Source organism: Scatophagus argus, chromosome 15, assembly GCF_020382885.2.
Source record: "Scatophagus argus isolate fScaArg1 chromosome 15, fScaArg1.pri, whole genome shotgun sequence".
In the NCBI taxonomy this organism is placed as follows: Eukaryota; Metazoa; Chordata; class Actinopteri; family Scatophagidae; genus Scatophagus; species Scatophagus argus.
In genome coordinates, this window is record NC_058507.1 from 4,213,662 (window position 1) to 4,233,533 (window position 19,872).

The 19,872-nt window shown below is 43.7% G+C and overlaps 1 protein-coding gene across 3 annotated transcripts in view; it reads right to left on the bottom strand.

Moving 5' to 3' along the window:
* The window catches only part of pcnx1 (pecanex 1), a 32,065-nt gene that overhangs the window by 2,568 nt on the left and 9,625 nt on the right, over nt 1-19,872 (bottom strand). The window contains exons 7-34 of one of the 3 annotated variants that reach the window (XM_046412484.1): nt 18,192-18,321; nt 15,960-16,153; nt 14,236-14,329; nt 13,828-13,885; nt 12,921-13,153; nt 11,255-11,408; nt 11,124-11,156; nt 9,908-10,079; nt 9,206-9,316; nt 8,914-9,005; nt 7,687-7,793; nt 7,140-7,245; nt 6,926-7,018; nt 6,632-6,782; nt 6,143-6,284; nt 5,831-6,008; nt 5,288-5,396; nt 4,928-5,057; nt 4,767-4,825; nt 4,305-4,520; nt 3,129-3,382; nt 2,800-3,030; nt 2,479-2,579; nt 2,147-2,297; nt 1,814-2,044; nt 1,441-1,715; nt 1,093-1,271; nt 241-671 (exon numbers count right to left, since the gene is read on the bottom strand). In XM_046412484.1, the coding sequence (XP_046268440.1) occupies nt 241-671; nt 1,093-1,271; nt 1,441-1,715; nt 1,814-2,044; nt 2,147-2,297; nt 2,479-2,579; nt 2,800-3,030; nt 3,129-3,382; nt 4,305-4,520; nt 4,767-4,825; nt 4,928-5,057; nt 5,288-5,396; nt 5,831-6,008; nt 6,143-6,284; nt 6,632-6,782; nt 6,926-7,018; nt 7,140-7,245; nt 7,687-7,793; nt 8,914-9,005; nt 9,206-9,316; nt 9,908-10,079; nt 11,124-11,156; nt 11,255-11,408; nt 12,921-13,153; nt 13,828-13,885; nt 14,236-14,329; nt 15,960-16,153; nt 18,192-18,321 (4,415 nt within the window). Of the gene's footprint in view, nt 1-240; nt 672-1,092; nt 1,272-1,440; nt 1,716-1,813; nt 2,045-2,146; nt 2,298-2,478; nt 2,580-2,799; nt 3,031-3,128; nt 3,383-4,304; nt 4,521-4,766; nt 4,826-4,927; nt 5,058-5,287; nt 5,397-5,830; nt 6,009-6,142; nt 6,285-6,631; nt 6,783-6,925; nt 7,019-7,139; nt 7,246-7,686; nt 7,797-8,913; nt 9,006-9,205; nt 9,317-9,907; nt 10,080-11,123; nt 11,157-11,254; nt 11,409-12,920; nt 13,154-13,827; nt 13,886-14,235; nt 14,330-15,959; nt 16,154-18,191; nt 18,322-19,872 lie in introns of all 3 variants that reach the window. The other 2 variants (XM_046412483.1, XM_046412485.1) reach the window with 2 other exon arrangements.

The window sequence follows — 19,872 nt, forward strand, 5'->3', positions numbered from 1 at the left end:
TTTTGAGTCAGTGCTGCTGTTGTGATTTTCATGTTATAGTAAGCTTATGTGTCAGTGAGACACACTGCGAGAAACATGCAGGCCAATCAGAGCTGAGGGAACAGAACACAGATAACTGAACGAGAAACACCAAAAGCTCACTTTAAAGTAAAGTAAAGCTCACTTTAACTGCGCCACCGCTCTTTTTGGTTACTGGGCATGATTTCATTCCAGCTTATTTATTCATTTTGACACACAAACCTGCACTCTGTAGGAGATGTCATCTCTGCGCACAGTGGAGACGGTGGGGTTGTGTTGTTGAGAGTGGTGATGATGGTGATGATGCTGGCTGAGGGGATCGGTCACGGTGCTGCACAAAGTGTCGTTGCCCAGGAGGCCCACCAGCGTGTGGCGTTTGCAGGGAGGGATGCTGTGGCTGGAGAGGGAAGCGGAGGGCCCGGTGGGGTCAGAGGTGGAGCCCAGCCGCAGCTGCAGGGAGGTGGGGAGTGTGCGCAGAGACAGCTGGCTGGTGGAAGAACGGCGGCAGGGCTCCAGGCCTGTGGTGGAGGTGCGCAAGGAGGAGTGACGGCTGCTGCTGTAGCGGTAGGACGATGACTGGCTGGCAACGGAGGCCCGGGCGGGAGAGTGTCGTACCAAACCCGACTGAACAGACTGGGAACTCTGACTGGTGCCTGGAGACAGGGACGAGTCAGACGTGGACCATATGAAATTAAAGCGGTACTCTAGTGATTTGCTATTCCAATCTCATACAATGTGAGGACTTGCAAAACACAGATTTAAAAAAGAAATGACAAAACTGATGTAGCAGAGGTTGAGATATCCTGGAATTCAGTCCCTGCTAAAAGCCAAGCACCAAAAATCCTACATCTCCCACAATGCAACACTATAGTGTCTTTCTTTGGACCCTCAACTACACATCCAAGTTTATAACACAAGCTTCCTGTCCAGCCCGAGACAGCCGTCATGGCGTCACCAAGGTTAATTTAGCAGACGAGTTTATTTTTCAGGATGGCTCCAGTGAATTTTAGTTGAACAGAACCTGAACAGAACAGAATCCTAGTATTAGTGGTCGGCTGGCACAGCAGTTCTCACCCAGAGCGTGCGGCTGGTACGAGTGGGAGGTGGCAGGTCCAGAGTTGCCACCCTGCGACACTGAGCTCTGTTGAGAGTCGCCCCCTGTTCCATTTCCACTGCCACAGGACAACCCCACGGCATCCGAGTCCTCGATATTCCCCCCGCTGTTACAACCCGCACCGCAGCCTTTCCGTAACCTTCAAAAGCAAATTTATCATCCATAAGTAACGATTATAAAAAATACAGAGAGGGGAAGAAGGAAACATGAACAGCTCACACAGTGGCGGCATCAAAGTATTATTTTTACTACATTTATCGCGTAATTTGTGTTTTTACGAGCACCACACTGAGCAGAGAGCTACAAACCTGTGCCAGGTGCTGACAACAAAGTTGCGGATATTCCCGATGCTGATTGGACCTCCCAGGATGTGTCCGAGCTGGGGATGCGAGTTGCAGTAGGAGGTGGTCAGCGGAGACACGTAGATGGGATAGCCGATGGGCTGATCACAAGAAGAATTGATCATGTTTCGAAGGGCCTGCTTGGCATTTTGAATGCTCCCGCGCTCTGGGTTTCTGTTTCTCAGGAACACCAACTCCTGCTGCTGCCCAGCCCAAAGGCCTCGCACACATTCTTTATTCACCTGCAGCACAAGTTTTTGAAATCTCGTTGAGTGTCGTGTTTTACATATGACAACGATCAAAGTAGTAAAAGCTCATTTGAATCTGTTGCTGCTCTGACCTTGATGACACGGAAGCTGAGGTATCGTCGATTGAGCATAATGATTTTATACTCGTTGGTTCCTTCGTCAAGGACGTGACGCAGGGCGAGGAGCGACGGGGCGTTGGACAGCACGGCGCTCCTCCAGGCTGGGTCTCCCTCATGAGCGATGACTAGGTTCTGCTGGTGGGTGGAGATGGCTTCGAAAAGAACTGCTGGCTCATCATACTCATCTGGGGACGTGAAGTGGTCCTATAAGAACCGGTGAAACATTTTGTTACAAATCAAATTTGACCCCTGAGGTTGAGGCGAAAGGCGGTTTTCACGTGGAACCTACAACACGACACGTCTCACCTGGTGTAGTTTGAGAGACATTCGGATTCCAGGCACCACAACTTTCCTGAGAAGCTCCATGTCTGCGAAGATCCACTCGTCTCGCACTGAAGAGATGCGAAAATCTCCCTTAAACAATGCATGTAGTCCATAAAGGAAAGACTCCAGATTGCTGTGTTGGAAGGAAGAGGTCAAGGACATGTAGTTTAGTCATCACTCATAAGAAAAAAAAAACGGCACAAACCGAGAGAAGGAAAGGAATTGTGCAAACATTTGTGTGCTTGGCCTACATGGCTGAACTCTCACTCAGACCTTTAAGTGTCAACATGTTGTAATGAAGATTACTAAATAACCTGGACATATGATGGGCTGCTGTTCCCAGAGCTCTCCTTCCCAGCACACACAGGCCGAAGCAGAGCAGCACCAGAGCCGAGTCCTTCTCACTGTCCAGCGGCTGCAAACAAAGCACAGAGCAGGATTTGTGGCTCAAATCCGATTTGGTGTTTCTACCTAAAAATCCTATCAGTGATATGAATATTCAAATGTTATTTCTCAACTTGACTTCACTTAAGTGTTAACTGCTTTTCTGCCAGTTAGATTTCAGATATTCAAAGACAAATGGCCTGATCCAAAATGTGTATATTGTCACAAAGGGAACTAAAATCCAGCATTACTTTGGCCCTTCGAGAGTTGCAGTACTGGATCCAGCCCAGGTAGACTCCACAGAAACTGTCCCTGGAGATGCCTGCGAGTCGATGGTCATAGTCCTCGTCAATGTTGGGATTGAAGGTGGGATCCAGGTCAACGTAGTTCCTCTCTCCACATCCCCGCAGGCCCTCTTTCATGGTCTCATTAGCCAGCCACTCTTCCAGTTTGGGTGAAGCGATCACATAATAGATGATACCCTGAGACCAGGAAGAGACGATGCCTTTAGATCATATATAAATAAGCATATTGAAAAAGTTACGTGTACTTTTTAACATTTGGGCTACATCACACCAACCTTGACATAGTAGGTGGTCAGGATGCGTCGCAGATCGAACACCTGCAGCATGGAGGCAGCGCTGTTATCGGTGATGCTGTAGCCCTCAAGAACGTACTTGGTGACAAGCACCTCCCAGGCCAGCCAACGCTGGCCAAAAGCGGCGTTAAAGGACAGGATGTGAGGGAGGTGACCCGGCTCGCAACAACAGCAGCCCTCATCCTCCTCCACCCCCTCAGTGATGGCCTCCACTTCCCTCTGCTGACAGTAAGTTCCTGTGGAGGGAAATGTTGACAGGTTCATATGGAGAAAATAGACAACTGAAGCCAGATTTCCTTCAAAACCTGCGTGGAAGCAGAGCGCACACCCTTCAGAAGGTTTGTTGTGTAGCAGAACACTACTGGCTGAAGTCGTGCTGATAAAGCATGCACGGGTGTGCTTAACACGAAGATAAAGCACAGCAGGGATAACATGCTGGAATGCTCAGGTCACAAAAAGAAATGCTAACCCTAACCCTAACCCAGGTGGATAATGATCCTCAACGGTCCTCAATGAATGAAGAAGTCTGTTCTTTAAAATCCAGCCCCAGGTCAAGGTGTTGGCCAGTAGTTTGAAAAACAGAGGTCGGAGTTTTATCAAATCGGAACAAACATGATTTTAGGCCTGGAGGCGGAGGGTCACTGAAAAGAACAATCTTAACTAAAACCACAAACACCAGAGAGCAGGTGCACCAGCTGTTCACACTGAATCTGTTGGAGCACACACTAAGTGTTTACTAAGAGGAGGTTTCTGTATCACTACATGAGCACTGACTGCATTCCACAAGCAGGTTGTTATAAGAGATTAGTGGTTGCTATTTACACTCAGTAATTGCTAGCTGACATGGCTAACGTTAGCTTGTTAGTATATGCCCCATTTACAATTAAAAAGTTGTGGGATACGGTTGAAACAGCTAACACTCGGTAATAAAACCCATCATGAACTGAGAAATATGACATAAATGACATTTCACCAAACAACACAACATACTTCAGATTATAAAACAAAATAACATGATTAATAACATATCTGAATACCACACATTTATTCATAGGTCACATAGGCAGCTTCAGAGGGAATCTTTTTTAATCAAACCACTGACTCCTTTGATACCAGGTGGTTCATCTGTGCCACACACGGAGCCCTCTGAACTCTCACCTCTGAACTCCAGCCCTCGGAGCTGAAAGGTGACCAGGCCGTTGCCGATCTCGATGAGATGCACCAGAGCGTTTAGGTAGTCGGAGGCCAGGATGAAGCAATCCCCTGTGCTGAAGTTTCCCCAGCGGCCCAGGAGGAGGTCTCCACACAGGCTGTGCTGCAGAGAGCGGGTAAGGTGCTCGTAAAAGATGGAGTTCAAATTGTTGTCATCCGAGCCTGAAAAGGGAAAGAATGATGAAGAAAAGAACAAGAGAGGCACATTTGTAAAACTAACAAACAAATTATAACAATTATAACAATAACTAACAAATTTCTGCTCACTAACATCACCAGGCTCAGTTTCTTGTTACTGACAGCAATTTAATTGTCAAAAACAGCTAATTTAGCTGTCAATAATGGCAAAATTGTTGCTCCTGCAAAAATAAACTTTAAAGGGAAAATTAACTTGTGCTACTGCCTCACCTGGATTCCTGTCTAGCTGAGAGGCAAGCCGAGTGTTGGAGTGATCCACTCTCTTGGTGCTACAAACAGACAAGATTACGAAGCACAAATTTCAGAAGCACACTCACAAAACTAAGTTAAGATGTGACCACGACATAGTAATTTAAACTGCTTTTCCCTACTTGTAGTCTCTCTCCCAGAACTTGACGGGACGGACATAGGAGGTGATGAAGATGGCGCTGCCCAGGAAGGGGTTGAGGGGAGTGGAGAAGACTGCTGACACTACAGCCTGGACAAACAGCATGGCAGAATCTGGAGGGGCTCAGGTCAAGGGTCACTTGAAATATCTGATGTCCACGTGCTAAAAGTGAACTTAGATACAATACTAATAGCAAGTCACAAAAGGGTTTCTGATGTCTTTCCAACCCCAAATCATCTGACACATCTGAAGCAGCATCAGCCCAAACATCATCAGCTTCACAGGAGCAGGATTTACAGCAGTGCTGTAGTACAAGCCTACAGAAGAAACAGTGAAAGGATACGAGGCACAGCAAAGGGCTGAGCGAAGGCGTGGAAGGCTGAGCCCCATGTGATCTGCCAGGGGGCGATGTAGGTGTAGACAAAGTGCAGCTTGTAGAAGAGCTCCCACAGCTAGAAAAACAATAAAAAATGGGCAGTGCATCAACAGGCAATGCAGTAGGAATTATTTTTATCTAACTGAAATCAAAAAGTCATGACAATGTTTCTTCAATCAGCAGGAGGGGGCAGTTAAAACCTTTTCACACAGCATGTAAATAATTTAACCTGATCACATTCTTTCCATGCATGCCCTCCATCCTGACGTGTGGGGACGTACATTTCACCACTCTAAAAAATAAGGCGGTTTTAAAGCTGAATCAGATCCCTGAGGAGAGTTTGGTTTTGATACAAACCCTTAAAGAACTGAAAATCATTGCTGTTCTGATTAAATGCCACACCACATGTAAACAACAGACCGTATTAGATCACATCTCACGAAACCTTCAGAATGATTTCACTCGGACTGGAAAAAGGTGCATGTAACCGCAGCTGTGTATTCCTCTCACCTTGCTGAAGAGGATGGACATGAGGAAGAGGTCGAGCAGCAGAGTCTCAGACAGATGGCGATAGTCGAAGGTGAAGAAGAGGACAGTGAAGAGGATTGTCACATACTGGTAGGTCGGACTGCTGTAGGAGGAACGAAGGAGCTTCAGGCCTGCCACAGTGATCATCAGCGCGCCGACCCTGGAGGACATTTTGAAAAACATCAGCATACGTGTGTAAAGCATTAAAGCATAAAAAGCCACTGTTAATTATTTGTATAGTAGCTGTTGTGTGTTTCCACCACAAACATGGTGGAAAAGAGTACGAATTCTCACTCTGTGTCAAGTCTCTTCGGACTGGCGAGCTCTCTGGCGCTGCCGCTCAGCTCGTTAAGGATGACGAGTGGATAGAGGACATTCTTTTCCACAAACAGCAGCCACACGTGAAGCTTTTCAAACCACATCACATGAGCTGCATCTGACAAGACAGACAGACAGACGACGACAAGCTAACATCTCTGTGACATACAGCATAGTCTAAGAGGACAAAACCATCCGGAAGAATCTGAAAAGGAAAATACTGTCAGTATTTTCCATCTAATTTGCTGATATTGGCATCTGACTTAAAATATTAAAACAGCTGATTCTATTATTTTCATTTGCTTTTCAAGACAAGTGTTTCCAGTCACTTTCTGATGAAAAAACTCTCTAATTCAAGTTATAAACTGGTGATCCTCACGGCTGAACAAAAACACATAAGACTCTGATTTCTAGTAGCACTTAGGATACGATCCTGAGACCTGCCACGTGATCCAGCGTACTCACCCCTGACTTCAAACTGGTAATACTCCTTAGTTTTGAGCAGAGGATGAGAGAAGCAGTACCAGGGCAGCTGCTTGCGAACCTGAGGCAGCAGGTAGTGTGTGAGCAGCCCCACCGTCCCCAGCAGTGCATACAGGACATAACTGAGGAAAGGCTGAGGGACACGGAGAGACAGCGGAGATTTATCAGTCTGTAACTCGCAGATCATATGGAGATAACTGAGAGCTTATGTGAAGACAAGAGCCTGAGCTCAAACCTCCAGTGATAAAAAAAAAAACAAAAAACCATTCACCGTACCTGCAGTGCAATGAAGACTGTGCTGACATGGATGGCGAAGTAAAGGACAGCAATGACCACACAGACGATCAGGTCAGACTGCAGACGCTCGTTCTGTGCATTCAACAACACACGAGGGACGCTTTAGCTTAGCAGCTTTCACAAATGTAACTGCATGCCTGGTCCTGGTTGCAGCATAACCACCCAGATGTGGCTTTATCTAATATAAACTCACCACCGAGGCCCTGAGTTTCTCGGGTAGAGGGTCCTGTACTTCCGACAGAGGGTCCTCTGGGTTCTTGTCTTTTAAATTGGGCAGAATCTTCGACTGTATCAGCGAGCTATAAAGCAAGAAGAAAAAAAACACCAGCAGGTTCAAATACCACAAATTCTCTGACGGGGGTGAGTTATCTCAGAGGGAATATATAATAGCTCATTGTTAACACTGCAACCATTGTGTGAAGCAGCTTCCGTCTATGTGAACTGAGCATTTCTGAAATGCTTAGAAAATCCCGAAAAGCCTGAGATAATCCACAGCATATATATGAGTAGAAATGTCACAAATTATTCCTCAGTATTGATTTACTTCCTAGCAGAAGTGGCTCAGGCAGGTCATGGAAAATACTTTTTTTTTTTTTTTTTAAATATTTATTCATTCATTTTTTACACACACTAAGGCAAACCTCTGAATAAAACCATTTCTATGACAAGTCTCCACTACTCAGATACTACAAACGCTACTCAGGACTATTGAGGTTTGTTGTGCAAGGCGGTGAGCTTACAGGAGGACAGAAGGGTCGCTGCTTTGTCGACTCAGGTGGTAAGACACTGCCACCAAGAGGCCGCAGAACACAGAAAATAACACAGGGATGTGATGAGGCTCCCACGTCTCCTGAGACAAAGAGAATAACATGGGTTTAAAAATACTTTATATATTCATTATTTTTTAATTCTTCTGATTCATTAGAATATGTGGTCATTTCCAAGTGGTCCACCACTCCAGAGTGAATCCAATTGATCGGACATTGATGGTTACCAGATGATGAGTCCCGGTGACTCATGGACAAAAAGGTGGAGTGTCGGTGGAGACGAGGCAGGCTGGTTTATGAAGCCTGAGTGTGGACAGCTAGAGACACAGCTAGCAGCTAGAACCCTAACACAAGCCTTAATACAATCCGAACAGTGAATTTGTTAAAATTTCACCCCTGTACAGTTGTCATGATCAGGAAGCTTGGCTATAGAGACCAAAACCAATGTTTTGTACACGTTTAGTTATGCTGTAAAGCGACCATTTTAGTATGGGGGGTCAACGAGGACTGACTCACTTCAGTTTTCAGCCCTGAAGGCTGGTTAACAAAATTATAATTTGTCCAGATGTTTTGGTTTAGTTAGGACTGAACTAATGAAAGTCCCACTAGCCTCAATGCTTTGGTTTAGTGCTAACTAGCTACTGTTAGCTCGCTAACACGCTAAACTAAGAAGGTGGATATGGTAAATAATTACGCCTGCTAAAAATCAGCTTGTGCAGACTTAGTCATGTTCATATTTAAGACAGTTTCTTTAAAAAAAAAAACAGCTGGGCTTTTGTTTATATTCACAGTAAGGAAACGTTTTGCATAACTTTTACATTTAAGAAAATATTGCCTGGTTAGGAGACTAAAATATCTCTAAAATGTTTGGTAATAAACTGTTGGTGTCACTCAAAAGAAAAACTTTAACTTAAAAGAAATAAAACAGATCTTATTTTCTGCCAGGAATATTTCTTAGCAACAAGCTGCTCTAACATTAAATTAAAGCAACAACACTGAGAGTTTTGCTGGGTCTTCAAACATATTAATTTTTTTAATTTTGCTATAATGTAGAGGTCTTATAATTTTACAATCTGGAAGTGGTGGCTGTAAAGGACATCATTTTATAGATTTATATCATTTCTGCTTCAAGATTACTTTTTAATGACAGCTGAATGATATTCAGTTAATCATACTGCGTCTTGGTTGCTCTGGTCTCACCTTCAGAGCTCCGTAACAGAAGCCATAAAGCAGGGCGACGGTGACGATGCTGCGCAGGATGCTGTACAGCGCTGACAGAAGGCTTGTGGAGGCTGCAGAGAGCACAGAGAGGATGTCAGCGATGAGGACACTCAACCTGACAGGCACTGGGCCACGCAGAATGCAAATCAGCACTCTTACGAAGCCTTCCATATAATAATATATAAGGAGAGTTTATGGAGTGTCTATTGTCTCGTTCTGTAGAGGTCAAAGTCACTCCTGCAGAGAAGTTGTGCATACATAAGACACTCACCATTACCCCCGAACACATGGATGTCCAGCTGCTCAAAGAGGTACATGACGAACGTGTTGACTTGTGGCAGCAGCCCCACGAAGAAAATGATGGGAAAACACAGAGTGAAGACTACAGGGAGACAAACACAAGGAGACAGTAATGTCAGTGTGACAAAATGATAATTCATTTTTCATATCCATCAACTGTGGGGGGAAATTAGCACCTGCCACCAGCCAATTGCGTGTGGTTTTGTTTAGTGGCTGGTGGGTTTTGCTCAACCTACCAGCCACGCTGGCGGGTAAATAAACGTGGTGTAACAGAGTGATCCGTGGTGTTGACTGTTCTGCATCTTTGACTGCGAGCTATAGATATTATTGCTTCATGTTGGTGCACAGCTGCATGTCTGCTGGCTAAATGCGGACATTAACGTTGTTTGATGAAAGGTAGCTTTAATACTCTCAGAACAAATAATCATTGCTTTCAGAAGAGAAATTGTGGCTGATATTCATATTGCACTTTGCAACCATCCGCAGCACAATTTGTCTTTTGTGCTGTGAAAACTATAAGGGCACCGAAATCTGTCTACCTCACTGCCTTCATTTAAATTTCTACTAAAAACTCTGTTTGTTCTGCAGAGCACTTTGTAAAATGCCATACAAACACAGGATGTTGTTATGAATGTCATTATTGTGCAGAAATGCCACAGGGGTGTAGACTCACCAATGACAAGGTCCCTGGCAGAGGCAAGTATGAGGGAGCTGGTGAGTGCGACGCCGTACAGGGTGAAGCGGGATGAAGTGGTGCTCAGGCTGCCGTAGTGGAGCAACCAAATGAGGCCACAGCACAGGCAGAAGTAGACAGGCCGGCTGTACGCTATGATACGATTATGGCCCTGCAGTGACAAGGATATAATGGTAATAAATGGTTCATTAAAGAAGCTGGCCTTCCCACTGTGGTCCACTAAGGCTCAGTATTCAGAACATTTACATTAGAAAAAGAAAGGGGAAAATACCAAACCGCAAATAATATTTCTTCAAAGTGTATTTTATTTTTGGATTACAAGTGGCTTTCCTCTTATTACCACAGCATGATCCTGCCAAAATCAGAGAGTCATTTCCCACAATGCCTTGCAATACTAAAAACATGTGCCTTCATGATACACTGCGAATAAGAGCATATCACAACAAATGACATTAACTGCACAACTCAGTAACACAATCATTCTAAAACGAATTATCCCAAAGGAAATAATCCACTTAGTGGCACCAGTGTCATATGAGCTCGGGGGACAGTGACACAGGTATAAAACAGAAATAGCACCAAGTGTAAGGTTTCACAAGAGAGGGAGAGAATGTGTGACTGCAGTGTGCAGGTTATAACCCAAGAGGCTACGAGCTGCCCTGCTTTTTCACCGAAGGGAGTGCTGACGGTTTGGACGCCAACAATAAGACCAAACAGACCGGGTTTGCGCAAAACGTGTCAGCATTGTTGTGGAAAAGGCATGAAAGAAGTCTCTGAGGTGAGATAAGGTGAAGGAAAAGGGGGTCGACACGAAGGGAAGAGGAGGAAAGAGAGGGAGACACAGACAAGGAGTGAGAGAGTGAGCTGTGGTCTAAACTCTGGCCAGCTATTTAAAGCTTGTGCCTGCAGCTGAGTAGGAGCTGCATTAATAAAAGACGCCGTTTCAGAGCAGACTACTGACGTGAAGGAGGGAGGAACACACAAGACTCGCAGGGGAAAAGCAACCCAAAAACAGAAACAGAAAAAACACTGAATCATACGAACAGGTCATATTACAGATTAAAGGAAAGTGATTTGTTATTTGTCTATCATCATTTGGAATAATAAACATCAACCCTAAGCCCAAAAATGTGGATACTTCACTGGTTCCAAAAGTGTCCGAGTGAAAAATGATTTGTGAGTGACAACTACTTACATGTCGAGGCGAAGAGGAGTCTGGTTGAACACTCTGTCGATTAAAAAATAATAAATATTTAACTGCTTATGTGTCACAATGGCTCTCACGATGGTTTCATGATGCTGTGCTGTGTGATGTCAAGTGCTCACCTTCAGTAAGGAATACTGGCAACTTGCAATGACGAGGCAGAACTGAAAGACCCAGATGTCGGTGAAGAAGCCGTGGACCAGCAGCACCGAACCCAGGAAGGCCACCAGGACAGCAAGCACTACTGCCAGAACATTCTCTAAAACCTCACGGTTCCTGGAATGCAGTGCAGAAAGGTCAGCATGTGAGCATATCATGGTAAATGGACTGTACTGAGATAGTGCTTTTCTAGTCTGACTGACCACTTAAGGCACTTTACAACACAAGTGAGCGTTGACTCATTCACGCACACATTCACACACTGGTGGCAGAGGAAACCAAAGCGATGACCATTCACATGAACATTCACACATGGGAGGCAATCGAGGTCCAGGTTCATCCCTGCTCACATTCATCTTCGATAATACAGACAGCATATAAGCAACTGCGTGGTCGTGATAATATTCACAAAGTCAAAAGCAGTTCTAACAAATGGGTATTAAAACAGTATTTTAAACATGCCAGTTGAAAGAAAAGACATAACAGAGAAGAACAAAATGTTCCACGCTCGGGGGTCAACAGCAACAAGAAAAACAGCCTGATCACACCACAACTAGATGTACACAGTGATTGTTCGGTAAACCGGAGGGGCTGGAAGGTACAGTAGAAGCTGAAGAGGTCTGAGATATAAAGAAACTCAATGCAGCGCTTTATAAACACATAAAAAGAACTTTCAAATCAATTCTGTGCTTCACTGGTAGTTATAGTTGTTCTTCTTGGTGCCAGTGAAGAGTCAAGTCTGACTGACTGACTCTAATGTTTTCTAAAAATGGAGTCAAAAGACAGCAGAATTGGAAAAATAAAAAGGGCCCAGGGTGGAACCTTGTGGTACTCTACAGTTAAAAGAATGGAGAGGAGAAACCTACTGGTTTCGCTGTGACATCTTCATATTGTTACTACAATAAAAACAATCCTGGTCGCACCTTCTCTTTACAAACTAAACTATGTGATACAGTTTCTAATTCATACAGATAATTTCCAAAATTCACAGAGAAGGTCTGTGAAAGCTTTTATCATTCAATTCACCTCAACATGTAACAGCCTACGGAAAAATGTGTCATTTAATTAGCCTCCACATATTTGTGACTTTAAAGTATAAACGGTTAAGAACTGCCTGCTCTTGTGGTATGATGCTGTCTCAGGTTTCTGTTTCTCGTGCTTTTCATCAGTCAGAAACCGTGTAGCAGCCATCTTGGATTGCCTTTAATTTCGGGGGGGTGACCTGATTAAATAAGTGGTTGAAACTGTGCTGGGCAGACTCTTAAGCGTCACTAGTCAAGATGAGCGAGTAAGTGTTATTAGTTCCAAATGAAAAAGGTGAAGTGCGCAAAATAAGATAATTTATTGTTTATGTCCAATAGAAAATTAAATTTTAGTCAAAGTAGTGTTGTATGTTATCCACTGTCTAATTACAAGAAACATGCATGGAAATTTGTATTAGTAATGATATCTTAGTTTTTGGAGAATATTGCACAGAAGCATCAGACATGGCAGAGGATGACATCACAATGACATGTAAATCACTTAGACACACGTTCATGGGCAATGATGTCTGAGAAACTTCCCCTTGAGGGCACCTAAACACTAAGTCATTAGTTAAAAATGATGGTGATGGCTGGGCAGTCTTACCTGTCAAACAGTGCCAGCAGGGTAAGCCGGTCAAAGTGCAGACCGACCCAGAGGAAGGGCAGAAGCCACAGGCGGTAGTACTGTCTGGTCTTGCCGGCGGCAGCGGAGGCTGCGGGGTCCTCTTGTCCCAGCGGTGCATCCTGGAGCTCCGGGCTCAGATCAACGTCCTGCTGCTCCAGCAGCTCTGTGTCCATCGTCAACAGACGGTTTGCACGGATATGATGGAGCGAGATCTGTCCCACGGTCAGTCAAACTTATTTATGCTGCATTTTCACCAATGATACAACTCAAAGTATTTTACAAATGTGATTAAAGTAAGAAGGGTGAACAGAAGTATAAACGGTCATACAGGAGAGTTAACTCAGTTAAGAGTTTATAAATAGAGCAAGTGTTGAGTGAAATGTTTCCTCTAAATTCCACTGAGTGCATTTTGGCTGCGACGCAGGATAAAGACTGTACCACCACCACTTCACCCACCCCCAGCCATCTGGATCCTTGTTGCAAAAACAGTTAAAAAGCTACAAACAGTTGATTAAATTCACCTTTCCTGCTCTTATAGGACTATATATATCATCTCGTATATCATACAGAATCATATCAGATCAGTATGAAGGTGCCAGGTTCATTCAAATTCCTGTTTTGGAGCCAACTGGTAGCATAGTGATGCTGAACTTGCAGTGAATTTAAATACAAATAAATGATTTGCTTTTGGCCAGAGGTAACAACACTGGGCAAGAAAAGGAGAGGGGAACAGCAGCCTGTTCAACCTGACGAGCGTGAATGCCGAAAATAATATGCAGAAATATGCAAAACAGACATGCAGAAAAGAAAAGACTGTTATGTTCAGTGTTTCAGTCTGCCTTGCTCTCTCTGCAACACTCACACACACACCTGGCTGAGTACTCACCAGGTCATGAGGGCAGAAGCGAACTGAGGTAGAACTGGAGAGGTGGGAGTCGGTGTCCCTGCAGGGCGTTAGACAAAATGAGCACACTGACGACACAAAAGTATCTGCTGCACTTACTGTATGAAATCAGGATCCATTTCGTTGTGACCTAAAACTAAATAGCCAACAGGCTATTTGAACTGCTTTTGTACTGTTTTGTACGATTATGTTATTTTTAAAGCTAAAAAAACCTCCCAGCCATATCTCACATAGTAAAGGAGCCAGTGTAGCGGGAACTTTGGTGACAGAAATAACCGTGTAATCTCAAAACTGAGTCTCACAACAAACTCAATGCAGCAGCCAGAGGTTGTATTTCATCATCTGAAATCCTACTAAACAAATCAGATAAATCATCACTTTGACACTAACCATACGTTATTGGAGGCTCGTCTGGTTGCAGGCTCAAAGTTGCCCAGGCCCATGTGACACCCACGAACCTCATACAAGGAGGGTGTGAGCGTTCCTGGATGAACAAAGAAACAAAAGGAGAGAGAGAGAAACAAAGTCATTCCACAGCAATCAAGAGCACAGACTGATTCTGTCTGTGGGAATAATTTCATTAAACTACATATTTACATGCAGGGAATTAGATAGCTTTGGTAATACTGCTGTGTTCACTGGAGCTAATGGGATCATTGAGCGAATGTATCTCCTCCCATAGAGGCTATCAGCACGTCAGTCATTTCCTGCTCGCCTTGAACAGCAGTCAGGTTGTTTCCATCATGTTTCTGCAGCTTCGGTGGACCTTAACTGCAGTTTACTCCGATGAGAGCATGACAACACGACTCTAATGTAGGGGCCACCAAGCTCAACAACTACAGGATGGAAAAACAACCTTAAGAGAAAGGCTTATTTCAAGCATGACAACAAATCCTACACAGATACGCCACAGATTTTGAGAATAATTGACATAATTTGACAACCCTCACTGAACAGAATATGTTCACTCACTGAAGAGAATATCAAATAGTTGCCATGGTGATGCTGTTTGCACTCAGGTTAATGAAACCATGAGTGCAATCCAAACTCTTTATGCTGTTTGTACTTTTAATAGTTTGGTTATTAAAAATCCTGTGAAAAATGAGAAATAGATGGTCTAATCTAGAATCAGAAAATATATTGCACCGTCAGTACGACTCCCAAAGTATTGTTCAGTGTGAATCAAATGTGATAAGAATAACACATAACAAGTCTACAATGCTTCTTTCTTGCTGAAGGCCTACTCCCTTATTTTCATTACTAAGGATGATTGTGCAACTGAAAATGAACTTTGAGGAATTCCTGTACTTGAGAATTGTAAAAAGTATTTACTTAAGGATATTTGATACCAGCCCAAGTTAAATTTGCGCAATGCAGTTTTTCTGATGAAATCATCAGAGAACTAAAAAGTAGAGAAAATATTTTCTTAAGATGCTTTATGCAACCAGACAGTGTTAGTAAACACAGGAAACCCATGTCTCACATGAGGGTTGCATATAAACTCATCAAAATCACATGCAAATAAACAAGAATTAGTAATGTTGAGATTAAAGCAGAGAAACACATATTCAGACCACCAAGATTCTCATAACAGCAATCTGCTCCAGGTCACACTATGAGTAGGAGTAATGTAATCCATTTAACAGTGGTTCAGAGGAAGGACATAAAGCAGCTCTTACAAAATCTTTTTTTACAGCCGTTTAGTGAAACATGTTCCCTGTTATCAGCAGTGGGGGAGGGAATTCTGAGACCAAAGAGTAACATCCAACTGAGGTCAAGTATTAGCTACAGACGCGAAATCACAGACAGAGATAAATGGAGCATGGATAACCGCGCTCAGCTTTGACTGACCGCGTCAGTCCACAGACCGTGCATAATGGTGCTGCGCTATGATCGACTGCAACGGTCATATCTGTGACCAGCTCTCTTCAAGCAATTCCAAAATGTCAAAGCCAATGTAGCGACTTCCAAACCAAACCATATGATAGGGTGATACGGACAATACAGCCAAAAACCATGAAAAATTCAGCTCCGTCATATGGATCCACCTCCCCACAAACTCCCAGTCCAGCTCAAATTCCTTTAACATCTCAGCTCCCTTCAGGTGACCCTACCGAATTCATCCTGCAGACTGGTAGTGCCCACGGTTGAGGCCTTGTCCTGAGAACCCTCCAGGTGTGTGCTTCCATTCCTGGCCAGCAGGGAGGCGCTTGTGCTCAGCACGGTCACCTGGGACGGGGTTCTGGATGGCTGACTTTTCACCTGGGAAGCAGAAGGCTGAGAGGCCTGGCTGAGAGCCTCCTGAAGACTGTTGGAGGAGAAGGGAGAAGGGGAGGGAATGAGAAGAGATGGAGGCCAGAGGGGTACTGCCGACATACAACATCATCACACGGGGGAGGAGGGTGACACAGGTAACTTCACAACAAAGGGATTTCAGGTGATGTGAAGCACATGCTGTTCTCATAGAGGAGCTTGCCAACTCAGAGCGAGAATGGCTGTGAACAGGTGTGGACTTTGGTGTCCTAAGAAAATTTATGGCTTTATGACATTATGGCGAACACACCTGATTTGGGTCACAACAGTATTCGGTCATCACCATGTTGCTTTGAACAGAATTGCAGTAGTCACATATTCACTCATTTGTCCAGACAAAAGACTAAAATTAACAAACATCACATCACTTTTTTTCCTTTCTGATGTTTCATATTTACATGCACAGTACAGGTGGACCTCCATGATGGCACCAGCCATGGGTCAGATCTGTGACACCGAGTGTAAAAACTGTACATGGAAAGTTAAAGAAGCCTTTTCTTTTTTTGGACTTTAGAAAAGTCATCCCATAATGTCTGCACTGCAGGGGTACAGCATGCTAATGCATGTTTTTCTTAGCAGAGGAACACAAATGTTAAGGGTTAAAGAAATAATCATGTGTTACAAATTACACAGGGGAATACACTCAAAGAAAACAGCTGCAGGGTCTAATAAATAACCCACCTAAACTACACCACTCTTGGATGAGCTTACTGTATGAGTACATAAATTATTAATATTTTAAGTAATCACACAATGAGAATGCACTATTTGATAAAGCTGAAGACGTACGGTGCACTCTTAGGTGGGCAAGGGAAGGTGGAGGGATCAGTGGAAGAGGGAACAGTTTTGCATTTTGCAAGTTTATTGACCTCTGGCAGACTGCAAACTTTGTTTTCTTTTCCTCCAACCTTTTTCAAGGCTCAGCATTTAGAAACATGACCTTGCTAAATAAGTGCAGGAAAACATAGCCGTGCCTGACAGAACTGGAGGAGTTATACACACCCCAGGAACTGAGGAACCTGATGTGTGGAACATACACATGCAGCTTTATTTATTCTATGTTTATCGTGCAAACGATGCATAAATTGCTCCTTCACAAACGGTAAAACACTCGTGTTTGAGTTTGTTTTGCTAATCTGACAAGAAGAGACACACAAGCTGTTGCCATGAGAGAACGTGTGACCTTCCGGGTTACGACGCGGTCTTTCTAATCAGGTTGTAACCTCAGGAGTGACAGTTTATGTGATCTATCCTGTAGGGCAGTCGTCCATCATACGAGGCCACTGTCATCTTGGGCAGCAAGGATTAAAACACAACTCTGTCCAAAGAGGACTGAGGTTTTCCAGGTTCGGTCCCACATAACAATACAAAAGAGACTGCTAAGGACACGCCAAATTTGACACAACACTGAAAACCCTAAATTTCTCTCTGCTGTGAGGTACTGTGTTAAACTTGAGCAAAAAATAAAGTACCTATCTATCTATCATCTCTATCTAGCAGGCGTGTGGTGTCTTAATCGATCAATGAGCAGCTAGGGACTCAGCACAACAAAAACAGTATATTCCTGTGGGGATGGATTTAAACAATGGATTTTTTAAAAGATCGATATCATCTTCATCTCTATCCTTAGAAAGGTCGCTCAAAAGGGCAAAGCAATGTGATACAGCAGGACGTCTGTATTACTAAACGAATCATGCGTAGTTCTGAGGGGAGACGGTATGTCAGCCAAGCAGATTAGTCAGACCTTGTGGCCTTGTGCCTTTGAGTTTATAAGGACTCCATTCTTTGATCCACGCTCAAAATGTGAAATTTAAGAGATTACATCGTATGATAACAGAATGAAAAGAGTGAAGTCTTGAGAAAAGGAGGACGAAAGACATCACATGCAGATCGGAGACACCCATCCAGTGACAGATGATGTCTTGTCTGAGGTCATGCACTGCAGAAGATGCGCGTTGATGTGCGACAGGAAAGAGCACCACCCGGTAACATGCTCATACCGGGAAGGATTCTCTGCTCCATGCACGGCGTACCTGAGAGGAGATCCAATGAGAGAGGTGGGTGGGGTGGGGTTACTCCCTGCGTTGTGTCGCCGCCGCACCGCCTGCCGTCGAAACGTGCTACGCTCACGCCGAAATATGACCGTCTCCTCGCTCCCCGGGGCTGTCATGGTGAGAGACATCATTGGCTAGTCAGAGTGGATGTGTTTCCTTTTAATTCTGAGAGCTTCATGTGGACACCAGTATGAAGTGATATTTCCATGAGTTATGCAGGAGGTCAGCGACTTTTCCAAAACAAAGCAACAACAGTTACACAATCCTCTTCAATTTTAGAATACAACACAAGAGTGTCGCTCCTAAATGAGAGCAACCATTAAGAAATAAGACTTCTACTCCAGCATTACTGACAGAACAGAAACAAGGTGTACGGGCCTGGTGGACTAATGGTTGGGACATCACACACAGTATCACGACTGAAGCTTCTAGCTGGGGAGCTTCGTGGCTTATCATCTCCATCGCTCTCTCCTCTCATTTCCTGTCTGTGTCCCTACTGTCACTATCACTCCCCTGCCAAACATAAGTGAAGTGACAGATTTCCTGAAATGAAGATGTGGGATTTAAAGCGAGCTTTACGACGTTTGCTGAACAGCATCCACTGTGGCCACAAGTGGTAATTTTAGTAAAGGCATCCTAAATTCCCCGTTACAGAAGCGTTCAGAGCAAGAAAATGTACTTTTTTTAAAGAATAAATACACATTCTTCCTTTTACAAATAGAGTTTGATTAGGAAATAATAAAACAGCCTTTTTCAAATTATTAATAGACGCAGGGGTTTTTGCTGTGGTAGCTTTACTTGGTCCTATATGACATGGTGGCTAATTTTAGAAAACTTTAAATGGATATTCCTCAATAACCGCCATTACTGATCAGCCTGTTGACTTTATCACTTGTACTTCTGTTATGCCGCATATTAGCATTTACCGTCATATTCTACTGTCACAGTGATTTATAGGCACTGTGGCTGGTGTTGCACAGACTTGATTCAATGCCATTACCATTAGGCAACCTGGAAGACCTGCTTGTCCTTTTCTTACCTGTCCTCCCCTGAATGGGACAGAAGGCAGAAGAACTTCTTATTTTATTGTTGAGATAAAACCACTTAACGTGTATCTGTGACATGCTAGACACAGCAAATTGCTAATGTTAGCTAACTTTAGCTAAATATATCTAACAAAAACTGTATGTTGACAAACCAGGCTATAGTGGCAAAACCCTGAGGTGCATTAAAGTGAGCATTGACTTATCATTTGTATAGTTATTCACTGAATAAATACCGAGAATTAATTCCTTAGCATAACAGCACCAAGTGGTTTAAGGATTAAGCATACCAACATTTTCTAAATGCTGAAAATTTCCACCAATAACTATACTACTGAAGACTTCAAGTCTAGTCAAATAAAGTTTTTTGCAAAGCAATGCCAGATGTTACCCATGCAAATGAATGCCCCTCCATGGAACTGGCTGTGACCTTGCAGGAGTCAAGCTAATAAAAATCCAGACATCTGGAATCAAATGAAAATCAAAAACTAATTATGAAATGTTTCCCAGCCAACAGCTGATATGTCCAGGCATATCCTGTCGCTAGTATCATTTATCCCAGGAGGTGTCCACTCTATGAAACCAAGAGAAAATCAACAGCGACATCATTTAAAAAA